The sequence below is a fragment of the Lineus longissimus genome, chromosome 3, assembly GCF_910592395.1.
Source record: "Lineus longissimus chromosome 3, tnLinLong1.2, whole genome shotgun sequence".
Taxonomy (NCBI): domain Eukaryota; kingdom Metazoa; phylum Nemertea; class Pilidiophora; order Heteronemertea; family Lineidae; genus Lineus; species Lineus longissimus.
This window is the reverse complement of record NC_088310.1, coordinates 20884046-20898881: the sequence shown is the minus strand read 5'-3', so window position 1 is coordinate 20898881 and position 14836 is coordinate 20884046. Positions and strand designations below refer to the sequence as shown.

The window sequence follows — 14836 nt, the reverse complement described above, 5'->3', positions numbered from 1 at the left end:
GGTTGTGAAAAGGGCCTAAATTCTCATTGGTTTGTGGAAATCTTGCCTATTTGTTCCCGCTTAGCTCAGTATGAATTTCTCACAGCTCAAATCAATCAGTAAATCCAAAATATCCGCCTGGGTTAAATCCGAGCGATGACGCAACTAATCCCAATATCCCTTGTGCACCACAATGGTTGCCATGCGACAGGAGTTCGATACGTCGCGTGTCAACAACACCATTTCGCCCAGAAGTAAAACCAAAAACCTGATCATGTAATTGGCTGTAAAAAGGCGAGTTAGTTTATTAGTAGTAGGACGGACACGGGGACCCGCGGGAAAAGGACTCGGACGCTTCTTAATTCTCTTGACGAGTATGGCTCTTTTTACGGATGGCGCAGTGGATGGGCGCCGGAGACAACTCTACGGTCCAGGGAGACAAAATGAGCCAAATAAGATCAAGGAGGTGTTACAGCAGAGTCACGTTTTACAAAATGGGGAATATAATTTCAAGGGGCCGGAGCATCACGATCCGTCATGGAAGAGTACAACCGTATCTGAATTCAGGGTTTGTAGTTTTACTCTAGACGTCCGCAAATCATTTCGTGATACTAATAGTGGAGTTTGACGCTAAAACTATGAATATATGATGACTAAAGGAAAAGAAAACTAATATGAACTGGCGTTAGCTTGGGTTTGTTGACGGTACAAGTTTGTAATGCGCGCTTTTAATGCCGATAATATCAAAAGGTCCCTTTTAAATTGTCGGTTGCGCGCATTACAAAGATTCGACCAAACGGGCAAAAGATGTTCGTTTCAACCAAAGACGATTAAATGTGGTCTTTGTCTTAAACAGAGACAGGTGCAAAGGTAAATGCGGAACTAAAACCAATCGTACGTATATATATATATATATCTTATATAAAAAATTGGGTCGCTGAGGGACTTCACCTTCAGATTTTTTATAAACTTCCTTCTCATTCAATGATTTGTTCACTTTTTTCCTATAGGGTCAAAGGCCGCAAGTGGTTGGCAAACAGTACGAAACGCAACACACGCAAGTAAGTTCATGAATGTCAGTTAAGGTTATCACGCCTTTCCCTTTGCCCGTCAATGCACCAATTAAGGGCCGCCGGCCCATTGCGAAAAACAATCCCGAATGATGAGGTCGAGGACGAAAGTTATAATCATGTTTTCGTCAAGAACATTAGGCAGGTATCGCAACCCATACGACCAGCTACGAACGATGAAGTATGTAAATGTTTACATGTATGTATTTCATCGACGGCGGTTTTTCAAGAGTTCCGAAATTCCTGATCATCGTCAGCTGATTTCATAAAAGTGTCGCATTAATGAATACGTGCAGGAAAATATAAAATAGGATGACGAATTCGGGCTACATTGAGACTACCAGCGTACAATGGGCTGAAAGCATCATGTCGTAGCCGTCTAAGCGAAGTGTCGTGTCTTCATCGTCCTGTCACGAAACAACTCGTTGATTGTCCATTCCGTCTTTCTCAATCAGCTCGCCACCCACTTCAGACTCGGCAACGACAGTGGGAGTTCCCTGCCGAATAATATTTTCCAGACGTCAACAACCAAAGCCGACTATGACAAAAAGAACGTTGCCAAGGTGAGCAGACGACAAATTAAAATCTACCGAAAAATATCAAACAAGCTGTGTTTTAGAAGAAAAAAAGCACAGAAAGCAAATTTTCGGAGTTTTGCTGCTGTTTGTGTAAATGAACACCAAGATGTGTGGCAAGCGAGGGCAAAACAGTGGATTTTGTTGAAAATATATAGTAGTGAGGTTTGGATTACATAATGAATACGTAAACGTAAGCCAAAACGCATTGTTGCGGAGGAAAGGTAAATCTTTTTCCTGGAGTCCCTATGATCAGTAACCCAATGCCCTATATTTTCAGCCCAAGATCTACGAAGGTGATCGGACGATCAACTGGCCGGTATGTAAAACTTCGTGACGTCATCACAACGACTGGGACACGTGCTTCCAACAGTCAATCTATCTATTAACACAACCGGCCCCACATCCGATCGCAACGAAATATCGAAGTAACCGAAGTATCGGAAATTAGTACATGTATATTGCAAATTGCTGTTTTATTGACCCAAGTGTCGAATATTGTCATCAGACTAGTGCTAATATACAATATTATTTGTATGGCATTTGGATATGGGAATATTATTTCTTAATTATTTATGTAGGCATGTAACTAATTAGTCTAACATTGCCATGACACAAAATCGATGCATACTTTATTGAGTGTCTCACCGTCATGCTGTATATTTTGCCCAATCTAAAAGTGCACAAAAAACTATGAAAGAGTGATTTGCTGAGTTATCCACTGTCGTGAGAGTATGCATTTCTATTAATGCTTATTGAATACAACGTGTGAAATAGTATAACATACTAGCTTTTAAAAATATGCCTATAATTTTGTAATTACATGATGTTACAAACCCTTCGAGTTTTAAACAGCTTAAGGATTATTATGGTCTCAAATCCATTAATTCCCCTTTAAAAGGGCCTGTGTTGAAATATTGGACATCAAGTATTGTTTATCAAAATAAGAGTGAGTTGAAAGTTCAAAGGATTTGTGTTGGACTAAATCTGGCTTAACTTAGTTGAGGTTGAATAGTATTAAACTCATATACATATACCTTAGAAAGTTCTAATGGACTTTAGATTGTGAAGGCCTATGTATAACTAAACATGCCAAGTGCTAAACGGAAATATTTTGTTATACAAATTTCCCATCAACAAATCAACAAGGCATAACATGTAGCAATGTTAATTGAGAAAAACGAATACTATATTATTCACGATTGAAAATTAATATTTTTAGCAATCAACAACAACTCTGCAATAATATTAACACTTGGTGGAGATGCGAAATAACGAAAATGAGTTCGAAACACTGCTAGTTTTGGAGCCCATCGAGCTAGCTGTAACTTCTGCTACCATCGCAGATGATACATGTAGTAACTTACGTTACAACTTACAATCTCCTCCCCAGTGCCATACCCAGCAAACTGTGTCATCGATTGAATATTGCCAGACGCGTCACTGTAGCGACTTATCGGATATAATAGGTTTGCGACACCAGCAAGTCAAGACCAGTCGCAAGTTGCATAGCAGCGACTGAGATCAGTCTCACAGAAAAAATTGTATAATCTTTCTTTTTCAGGATATGGCACCCCAGTACCAAGGCGATCGAAAGATGGGGACTTCAGAATACAAGAACACCTTCGCAGATGGCGAGGTAAAGGAAACTCAAACACATGTGACAGTATTTCTGAATGGGAGGTGTGGCATGGAGCACGTCAAAATTCGTACCCGTTCATCCTAGTATAGAAAAAATCACCAGTATACACCCAATATTCCGTTCTGTAGACTAAAGAATATATTCAAGCTTCAAACCTGCATAATTATCTTCTTTTAATTTTCCCTACCTTGTTTTTCCACCTCTGCAGGTCATGTTAAATCCCAGTCGGCCAACCTATCCAAAGTTGGACACGAGTAAGATAAAGTTACCAGTTGACTTTGAGAAAGTGCGACACATCAAGGGAACCAACGTAAACCTGGGAAGTGACCCTTCAAAGTAAGCTTGTCATTCTGTCTCCCGATTTCACGCTGGCAGCTGCATCTATAGCTTTTTGTGAAAGATCACGCAAATGTAAATTACCTGTTAGGCGTGAGGCAAGCAATGCTGAAATGTTGATGTCTCGATTTCAGTTGAATCACATGCTCGATGAAAGAACTCAGACTTCGCAATTCGAGAAAAAGTTCATAGTTCTTCATAGCGCATTGGTACAACCACCATCGAGAGTGGAGGACAGCTATAATTTTCAAGTTCTTTTAAATCGTCACATTACATTATTAGTGTGAACATCCTGTCTTCTCCAGCTACGAGTCCGAGACGAAAAGAGCATACGAGAACCTGCCCGATGATGAAGGGAACAGAATATTGCAAGAAGGCATCGATGCCGCGCAGGGCGTGACCAAGTTCATGAAGGACATGGAAAGGTCGTCTAACGTCTTTAGGGCAGGAGACTACAACGATATTGGTAGGTCGAAACGTTTAGACACCTTTCGTTCAAATGTAAATGCGCCTGTCAACTCGTTCATACACCATTTTTAACCTGTTTACCATCACTTTCAGTGGACAACTCCTTCCAGACGACGTTTACCACAGACTACGGTCGTAAACCTAATTCCGACACAAACCTTATCAGCAGGTCAGAGTAAGTAGACTTAAAATGAATGCTTCCAGTCCTCGAGGCAATCTTTTCATTTTCGAATAGCTTTCAATCTAACTCTCGTGAGCAAGACGCCGACGCCCATACGCCTACGCTACCGCTTACTTCGAGAACGCTATAAAGGTCCCCAAAGCCAAGTGTTCCACTGCCACAGTAGCATAGAAATGGTTTAAAAAGTCATTCAAGATACAACGTGGCCAACGGATTCACACAGGAACCTGTCTATCAGCCAGTTTTTCACGTCCGTAATCGTCTCCGTCTCGCCTCCTTCTCCATACACGTTCCCTTCGGGAGCAGTACGTGGACACAGACTGACATCCGTTTTCCCGCGACTGTTGTAATCAGTGTTCCTCTACACAAATCACATCCTTCCACATATCTTCAAATAAACGTTTTTACTTCTCAGTAACAAGAAGAAATCTGTGACATTCCTTGACGAGCTCGAAGAACTGGAAAACAATGAGAATCGGCAAACGCCCAGCAGACGACCAAAGAGCGAAGATGGGCGCATGCCAAGCTTGTTTGAGCACGCCATCAACCATGTTGCTCCAATCACATTTGGAGGTAAGAATTCCGAGTTATGCTGGGACTTCCGTTTGCATTATCCAACCAGAGAGGCTCTGTCTTTCTTCAACGTCAATGAATCGCACTGGTCCAGATTTTGTGATGGGTTTTTAACTTGCGCTGAGTTTTGGCAAAAAAGTATCTTGTGAGAATCAGTGTAGAAACTGATGTAGCATGAGTATCGAAACACCCATACCTAAGAAGATCGGTCAGATTATTGACGAGCTCCTTTCATAGTCTAAAGAACATCTTGCAATGTTGATTTCCAGAGGCACGTGATGGAAAAAAAGAACACACTTCAGCTCATTTCAAGTTTGGCAACGATAATGAAGTGCCGGAGAGCATGTACGCCAAGGACTACGAGACGGCAGGGATGAGGCAACAGATGAAGCCGTTCATACAGCCTCCGCCAAGAGACTCTGAGGTACTGCAAAGAGATACCGACAAGTCTTTCTTCCAAAGTACCACCACCAATGAGTTCGGGCAACACATCAAGCAGATGGGAGCTGGCGTGGTAAGTCAGAAATGTTCCAAGCGATATGCCTTCCCACACTGAAAATGTGTCTTTCAAAATGGTTTTGGGACGAGACGCCAATTAACGGCAAATTGTCTTATCATTATCATCGTCATCATCATTATACCATCATCATCACCATACAGAAAAACTGTCCAAAGCGATGAATCGTCTGATAACTGTCGTCTGAGACTAAATTTGGATTAGAGACTTTCCAATAACGATTGTTCACACTTGACGGAAATTTTAATAATGCTTTTATGTGCTGCGATATAGATGTTCTCATGACACATCTCGTCTTGTGTTACAGCATGCGGATACAATGGATATAGCAAGGCGTAACCTGGAACGTCGCCACGGCCACAATGTTGTCTTCTCCTGCGACATGCAGAAACACTCTCAAGACAGACAAAAATCTAGTAAGACGGTTTGTTTTGCGAAACGTTTGATGGAACATTGAATCCTCCAATATACCGGGCTATCGTGTAACCATCGGAGTGGCCCCGGTACAATTGTCGCCTCTGTGAGTGAGGGGCTAATCGTACCACTTTATTTTACCAATCATGCATTTAACGGCAAGTACATGTATTTACGCTGTACTTTTCTGTTGAGTATACCTGCCTGTCTTATTTTCCAGCGTCAAAACAAGACTACGTGGCACCTCCTGCAGACTTTAAGGCGATGGCTCCGATGACCGCTCAGCCATCCAAATACAACTTCCTTGAAACCGATGGAGCTCTGCCTTTCCCCGTGCCAAAGGTCAAGACCACCGATCATCAGGTGAGAAATCAATATCTCTCTATATTTCTGATTTGAAATGAACTAATCACAACATGAGTTAACTACCATGTTTTTTAAAGATGTTTTTCATTTTACATTGGTGTCTTTAGAAAGAGGATGGATACTAATGAACAGTTTGCACCGGGTTGCTTTCCCCTGACATATTCCCTTCAACAATATTCTGTTTTGTTGACGAAAGCTGAGCGCCACTTGAAACAGAAGCGACTAGCATTTTCGTTCAGATCCCGAGTTGACTTTTTCATCATTTTTCAGTTCAACTTCATCGACGGCTTCATGACCTCAAACGATTCCCTGAACCGCCGTCGCAACCAGCAAGACCAATGCAAATCCCGTCTAGCAGACGGCAAGGGCACCCATTTCATCTTGGGCTACACGCAACAAAGCCATACCTCCGAGGCACAGGAGAACTTTGACGGCAAGCCAAAATCAGATGAGAACATCCCACCGGCGGGAAAGATGGAGAAGATCTCCGAATTTCAGTTCGGCCATATCAATCACAGCGAGAACACAAAGGATATGAATGCCAAGCTTTATAAAGATAGGGATGACTCGGATGTGCCAATACATGCGTCATCAGTCATGATGGCTGATTACACACACCCTGAAAGGAGGCTGTAAGTTTCAAGTACAAGGCTTGATTGCTAATATCTGAGGTTCATTTTCCCGGGCTCTGTTGATGCATCGTTCGTTCAAGAGGATGCAATACAACCATAAGTTAACTCAGACGCAAATGTGGTCAATGTGTAACGTGAATTGAGCTAAACGGTGCCTATGTCCTCTTCTCCAGGTTTACAAACGCACAAGAGACGATGCTTAACCAGGACATCAAACACAAGAACAAACCGATCGAACATTCTCACTTCTTCCATATGGATACCACAGGAAACAGGAACTTCGAGACAACTAGCATGGCCGACTTTGTCAAACCGGAAATGATGACTGGTAAGTAATGAAATGTCGAGGTCATGAGCAAGTGAATGTCATGGACTTTACCAACGTCAATTCATCTTTTAGGAACGTCTTCGAGACCTTCAGATGTACGCTGTTTTCTGATGTAACACGTGCATTAGCTGTGACATCATCTTCAGGAAACAGGACTTTAAAACAATGACAATTCTATATCCATATTTGTTCTGATTCTGTTTCATTGGCCTGCGTCTGGTCCTTGGGATGGTTGATCAAGACAGATTCCCGCGCGGGAGCCAAAGCATAACTGAGTGACAGAAAATCAGTGACGTTTTGATAAGCATGTTTGGTTTCGTCTCTGACTTCCATTCAGTCTCTCACCTTTCGTAATCTTCTGTTTTTCAGGTCGAAAGTTCCTAGCCGCACGTTGAACGGATGATAGCAAAAATGTCTCTTGTTAGACGAGGACATGTTGTAATATTGATTAAAACCTTGTGATGTTAACTTAGAACGTGACAATTCGGTGGTGCTATATCAAAATAAGGCACTAATATTTCGAGATAATCTCTCATCATGTTGTATCTGGTCCATCTCTTATGTAATAATGTGTGTTTTGTGGCTTTTTTCTAATCTTTCTCGAGATATATCCTTGGTGAGTAATTCTAGTCCCCACTGACGTTGCATTTCACCAGAAGCTGCATTTAGGCTGACCGCATCGCTTTGGAACCTATAAGAAGGAATGTGAGAATGCGCGGTAGCTGCCGTCAGTCGATGGCTGGGCGCATCAGACGAACATGCATCTTGACCCTAAACGTGTTGACATTGCTCAGCTTCTAGACAACGCACGCGCGGAGGCTACGCAGGCAATACCGCTGGAAGTTCAGTCTGACGGACAGATACGTGCAAAAGCTTAGCTAAAGATAATCAGTTTATTTGATCTCAAAACTTGTAAATTTTGTATAATGTTGCACGAATAAGTGCAGATGGTGATTGTTATATATTCATAATGATTTCTATCCTTGAAATCCGTATAGCCTACATTATATCAGCTCATTTTGATTATATGTATTATGTTAATTCTAATGTCTAACTATTTGAGCTGTACAACTGTAACTTCTCTACGTCGTTTTTTCCTCAATCCTCTAATAAAGAAGAATTTGTCAATAAACACAGTGTTGCTTTCACTTACACCACATTGAAGGCTAACCGCTTTCACAAAATTGGTGCCTAGGTTGTTGCTATGAAAATGAAAGTTCTGCCCCAGCCATCAGGGAGGGGAACGAACTCCAAGCCTATATTGTCCCTTTAAGCAGAACATTTTTCTCAGCCAGGGTGTTCAGCATGGTATGTTGGTTGTGACAATGTATTCAGTTGTAAAAAGTTGACATTGTCCATCATCTGCCTGGACAGGGTGGAGACACATATTTTAGCACAACTTATCAATGTCAATTGTGCAAAGACACATCTCCATTCTCTATGGTCTTAAGCAGCCGTGTTTAGTACATCTCTTGATCTTGTTTCTGTAACATAGTGTTTGCACTGCAATGAGTTGTTAGCCCATCAACAGCTGGCCAGTGAGGAGGAGCCGCCTCCTCAAAACCTCACTGCCATTGCTTGGTTTCTTTTAGAGTGGTCTTTCCCCAAGATCAGTTGCCTTACCAGGCTTAGGAGTCTGATCTACCAGGAATTTTCACCCATTGATGGGACAACGTAGATGGTTGTGACATTGTCCGCATCTGCTTGGACAGGGTTCAGACACATTTTTCAACAGAGTGTTAACTATTAGTCAAGCTGGTGTGACATCATCTAACAATTAGAGGTTGAGACATCTGAAGAATTCATTTAAAGAATAACACATAATCTATTCGATTGATAACAAAGATTTTTATAAATCAAAGATGGCCAACTGACCACATCGATAACTAAATGTAGCATGACATAGATACAGGCTGACAGTTGCACAAGACAAGCTTTCTTTAGAGGATTCAGGGCATGATAACACTGACAAGTTAAAGCCTTTCCACTAGCGATGTTCCCAGTCTAAAGCAATGCACCAGCAATGTTCCTTTTTCAAAGCATGGAAACTATATTTCCAGATTTTGACACTTTCTTCAAGTCTCTGGTTTTAGGAAACAAAACTTTCCTCTTCCAAAAGTTAGGATGCTTGAGAGTGAGTTTTCTGAACTGTCCTGCACCACTGCCAGTGTACCAGGTATAATCCGACTCAATACTAAACTGTCGTGGTCTAGGAGTTGATCTGATCGGTAAAATACCTGGCACATGGAAAGTAAACCTTTTCTCCTGTTCCTTTCGAAGTGGACACTTTTCGAAAAAGTCTATCATTTTCAATTTTGGCAGTTTCTTTTTTCGTCCATGTTTTGATTCTGATTTCGATCTATCAGACAGTTTATCCTTACTTGGCATGGCTTGTTTTGGTCTTTTTGTTATTGTCAACTTTATACCGAGTCTCGGGTCATTGACTGTACTTTTTACAGTCAAATCAACCGAAGAATCGTCCAAAAATGACAGATCATCTGAACGATCAGAACGATAGGAATGATCAGATCGGTAAGACCGACTATCCACATCAACATCCACATCATATGGACTATGATAACTCCTGTCACTTTTCGATTCGTAGGTTGTCTCATCACTCTTTGCAACATCAGCTACATCCGTCACATCGAGAAACTCCGCCAAAAGATCTTCACCACTTCTTTGATTCTCTGTGTCGTATAGCTGCACTGAAGGCACCTCCTTCCGCGGACAACTCCGAGATTTGAGCACAATCGGTGGCAACCTTGATGACAGTTCATCACCAAAAACTTCCACCAGATTCTTATACATTTCGAAATAACTTGTGGCCTTATCCTTTTTCTGCTTCTTTTCTTTTTCACTTTGTTCATCACTAGGCGTTTTGTCCGCTAAGTCTGCCAACTCTGACCTCATCTCAACATCGCCATACACATTTCCAACATTTGGTACAAAGCTTATCTCATCAACAGTGCCATTGAATGTGGTTTCTTGCAACTGGAACTTTAGAAGTTCTCTCCTGAGAACAGATTCGGAAGCCAGCTGAAATAAAGGAAAGAGCCTACATTTATCAATTACTCTTTATTGCTTTCATACAGAGGAAAATATGACCAAAAGTTTATAAATTCCAATCTGATCTGCCAAGCTTGTCCGACAAGCATTTTGTGCATTTCTGATATCATCCTGGATACTTTTGAGGACGATGTTTTTTGGACTGGTACAGAACTAAGGTCAAATGAAGACACCTAAAATAAATTGAGCCAAAAAATGGTTAACTCACCAGAATTGCTGAATAAACTCTATGAGCATCTGTGTTGACCAGGGCATTTGCATAAGATGTATCCTTCATTAGGGACAGAAGGTGAGGCACATAGATTTGCAGGTGCGGGAACAAAATTCTTTCAATGGCCTAAAAATCAGGACGGAATTCTATTATAAAAACTGGCATCTTCACTTCTTCCCAATTATAATGTAATGAAACGGCCAGGGGCCATTGTGCTCACCGTATACATCTTTTATTAGGCAGGATCATGCTTAGTTTAGAGGTGAATATGGTGAACACAATCAGGCATGAAGACTTTTTTTAGATGTGTATTGATGTCAAGTAATAAGACAGGGCAGTATATATAAGTTTATGATCCAACCAATAATTGTCTATGACATCAACAAGATCAATATCGTGTGATTGCTAAGAGTCCCTGCAATAAAAAATTCATCGAAAAAAAGTCATTAATAAGCGAGATATTGCACGTCCTACTTTTTCAGTTTTGACCCCCTGGTGGTCAAATCAAGAATCAGATCAGGCCAAAATTCGGTGTCAGAGATTATCTGATGTAGGGGGTTACATGTACCAACTTTCAAGTTCATAGCTTTAGCAGTTAAGAAACGTGCCATAGTTACACTCGAACGGTCAATTTACGCCATTTGACCTCTGTGACCTAGAAAAGGAGGTCAAATCCAAAAATCATAGGAAATGTGATGTATCCTTGCTAGGAGTCCCTGCCATAAAATTTTATCGAAAACAATTCACTCAAATAGGCAAGATATTGCACTTCTTCCTTTTTCCGTTATGGCCCCCTGGTGGCCGAATAAAGAATCAGATCAGGCCAAAATTCGACATCAGACGTTATCTGATGTAGGGGGTTATATGCACCAAGTTTCAAGTTCATAGCTTTACTGGTTAAGAAACGTGCCATAGTTTACACTCTAACAGCCAATTTACGCCATATGACTTCTGTGACCTTGAAAAGTAGGTCAAATTGAAAACCCGTAAAATATGTGATGTATTCTTCCAAACAGTACCTACCATAAGAATTTTATCGAAAACAAGTCACTTATAAGCGAGATATCACACTTTTTAGATTTCCACTTTTGGCCCCCTGGTGGCAAAGTTAGGAATCAGATCGAACTCAAATTCAGCGCCAGAGGCTATGTGATATAGGGGGTTATATGTACCAAGTTTCAAGTTCATAGCTTTAGTGGTTAAGAAACGTGCCATAGTTTACACTCTAATGGCCAATTTACGCCATATGACCTCTGTGACCTTGAAAAGTAGGTCAAATTGAAAACCCGTATAATATAAAATGTATATTTGCTATGAGTACCTACAACAAAAGTTTTATCGAAAACAAGTCACTTATAAGCGAGATATCACACTTTTTAGATTTCCACTTTTGGCCCCCTGGTGGCAAAGTTAGGAATCAGATCGAACCAAAATTCAGCACCAGAGGCTATGTGATATAGGGGGTTATATGTACCAAGTTTCAAGTTCATAGCTTTAGTGGTTAAGAAACGTGCCATAGTTTACACTCTAATGGCCAATTTACGCCATATGACCTCTGCGACCTTGAAAACAAGGTCAAATTAAAAACCCGTATAATATAAAATGTATATTTGCTATGAGTACCTACAACAAAAGTTTTATCGAAAACAAGTCACTAATAAGCGAGATATCACACTTTTTAGATATCGACATTTGGCCCCCTGGTGGCCAAACAGAGAATCAGATCAGACCGAAAATCAGTGTCAGAGGTCAGCTGACCTAGGGCATTCTGTGTACAAAGTTTCAAGTTCATAGCCCTAGCAGTTAAGAAACGTGCCACTGTTAGGATACGACGACGACGACGACGACGACGACGACGACGACGACGACGACGACGACGACGGACACAGCGCTATCGTATAGACTCCCCTTACGGTGAGCCAAAAAGTATATGAATATTCAGAGAAAACCAATCATTAAATCCAACTTGAACTAAGGGATATTACCCATTTGATAAAGTTAGCCGATCTAAATGAAATTTCAATTCAACTAATTCAACTCCTAAAGTGTTTTGGTTGCGAACTAGTACTAACCTCGTGGCCAAGAGCCACAAGCCCAACAATGGCACCATAATGTGATGACAATGGCCTAGTACCATCATTGAGGATGTCCCTCAATTCCTGTGTGTTCTTGTAGAGAAGTTGATTGAGGGGGCTGTTCCACTGCCTGGTGATCTGCGCAAGAAGTCGAGCAGCATAGTCACGAAGTCTCCAGTGATCATTCAAAGGGTTGATTGACGCTGCTAGAGGTTCTGTCACACAATACATCACACCCTGCACAAGCATGTTCAACTGAAAGAAAGACAATATCAAAATCAAACACTTTTTAATTGACAAAACAAAGAATTGAGTATGTCCTGATTCGATGTGATGGGTCATGAGTACTTACATATGGTTTTGGTTCCAAGTACAATGATGTATTACTTGTCAGTGCCTTTATGGTATGCAGTAGTTTGGTCAGCTGTGTAATATCATGGCTCACTTTTTTCACCTGAAATGAAAACAGAAAGATCAGAAGTATGAAGAGCTGTTATATTTCTCCTTAAAGGCCTACACCTTTCATTCAAAAATTTAAAGGTTGAAAAGCGAAAATAGAACTATAGAACTTGGAAGCAATTGTATTGCAGAAACGTACTGTGCCAGAGATGAGTCTTTTAAGACTCATCTCTGGCACAGTACTAAAATACTTACCCCATATGACACAAAGTTGACAAAGTATGGAAGTAGTGGCACTATCTTAGCATTGGTACGGAGATCTGCCAAAGCAACCTAGAAGTAAAATCGTAAAAATTAAGAACTATCTTCGCATTGTACTGATCCCATGATGGTAAGACAAGTCTGATTAACAGAGGATAATTGGATAAGATCAAATGGCCTGACCACATATCACAATCAAAATATTCTTAGTAAAATCTGACATACCTTCATCAACTCCTCTTCATTACTGAGTATTGCCTTTGTCATGTTGTCATAGTAAACAAGCAGGTCCTCCGATATTAGCTTAGTAACTTTCCCATTGGTTTTACCCTGTCCATTCTGTGACACAGGGACACCTTTCTGGGTACCTTCAACAGCCAGCCAATGGCCTGAAACAGGAATGGGTACTTCGGTTTTAGTACTTTGCAGCTTGACTGGACATGGTCCATACCAATAATAAGCCAGTGATCCCATATCTATCAAACAGGATTTGAGGACAAATCAATGGGTAGCCTATCATTCAGTGCCAATATATATATATAATCTCGATTTTGCTGGCATTTCTTACCCTTGACAGACGTCTGTCCTGGGTGACACACAGGTACATCATCATCAGCAGCTTCTATCAGTGAGATCTCAGGGTCCTCAGGGAAGAATATATCTAGCTCTCTGGTGCACAAGAGATTCACAGGCTCCCCAGAACTCTGACCGAACACTGGCTGAAACAGAAAATATTTGGATGTTTCAGTGTTACTCCGAATGATCAATCTGAATCATGGATTTCAAATCCTCTACACACAACTGATGATTTCCCCAGAGTTTTAAGGGGTGTACAATATTATGTTTCAAATCAAATCAAAGCTTTTCAGTGAATCACACGTTTCGAATCATATCATGCCTATCAGCTAAGATTTTTGATGACACGACAAAACATATGTTGCCTATTTATCAATTAGTTATCATTCATTACATACATTTATCAAGGAATCATTTTTACCTCGACATCACTGTGTCTAAGTGCCTTGTTGAAGTCGTCCGCTGTTAATTTCTTTCGTTTAGCATGTCTCATGTACTGACAGCTACTCTGTAAAAGAAGATCAATCACAGATTGATTTGAATGTTATCATCTAAAGGCCTTGATACAATTACGAGTACTTCTGTCAGGCCATGTTTAATAATTAGGGTGGGAAAACAAACCATCTTTAAAATTGATCTTCACGGTCAAACACACCTGACAATGGATTTAGAGGCACTGTCTGGAATGTTTGACAGTGAAAACCTGTCCTTTTGTAGTGGTATGTTTTCCTGACCCGAGATAGGGCAGGCACAGCGTATCTGGAATGGCAGAGCTAGAGCCAGTGTCATTCGGCCAAAGACGTGGTGATTACTAGCACAATTGAAGCATTTCACAAATGAACAGAGGAGTTTATTTTCATTGTTCTTACATGGGTAGCTTCTCTCAGGCGATAGGCAACATCTTCAGCCAGAATAGCTGCTACTTCATCTGGAATTTCATTGTGGCCAGCTTCTTCTGCCATCATTTTAATAGATTCCTTCGACAGGATTGCATATTTCTTCTCCTCAAATGATCTCAACTCAGAGGCCATTGTTTAAAGGAAAGAGCGGCTGAAAAACTTGAGTAAATATGAATTTATTTGTATTTTATCATGACTTTTTGGGCAAATCTGATCTGCTTTCTGAATTGCTTTGCTGACTACGTCATCAGTTTATGAGCACAAA

At 40.9% G+C, this 14836-nt stretch overlaps 2 protein-coding genes across 2 annotated transcripts; one reads left to right on the top strand and one right to left on the bottom strand.

The window, feature by feature from the left end:
* Window positions 1-310: 310 nt before the first annotated feature.
* Window positions 311-8588, top strand: LOC135484199 (uncharacterized). The gene is made up of 15 exons (XM_064765429.1): window positions 311-547; window positions 990-1040; window positions 1505-1612; window positions 1905-1943; window positions 3189-3263; window positions 3475-3602; window positions 3908-4068; window positions 4164-4245; window positions 4667-4824; window positions 5094-5338; window positions 5649-5757; window positions 5976-6118; window positions 6392-6753; window positions 6927-7081; window positions 7451-8588. Exons 1-15 carry the CDS (start codon window positions 356-358, stop codon window positions 7474-7476), a joined length of 2034 nt encoding a protein of 677 aa, XP_064621499.1. The 5' UTR covers window positions 311-355; the 3' UTR covers window positions 7477-8588.
* An 89-nt stretch (window positions 8589-8677) lies between these two features.
* Window positions 8678-14796, bottom strand: LOC135484198 (TAF6-like RNA polymerase II p300/CBP-associated factor-associated factor 65 kDa subunit 6L). Its single transcript, XM_064765428.1, has 9 exons — window positions 14542-14796; window positions 14094-14180; window positions 13665-13815; window positions 13322-13485; window positions 13091-13168; window positions 12789-12890; window positions 12434-12691; window positions 10359-10487; window positions 8678-10120 (listed from the first exon to the last, which is right to left on the bottom strand). The coding sequence occupies exons 1-9, from the start codon at window positions 14701-14703 to the stop codon at window positions 9116-9118; spliced, it is 2136 nt and encodes a 711-aa protein (XP_064621498.1). The 5' UTR covers window positions 14704-14796; the 3' UTR covers window positions 8678-9115.
* Between the last annotated feature and the right edge of the window lie 40 nt (window positions 14797-14836).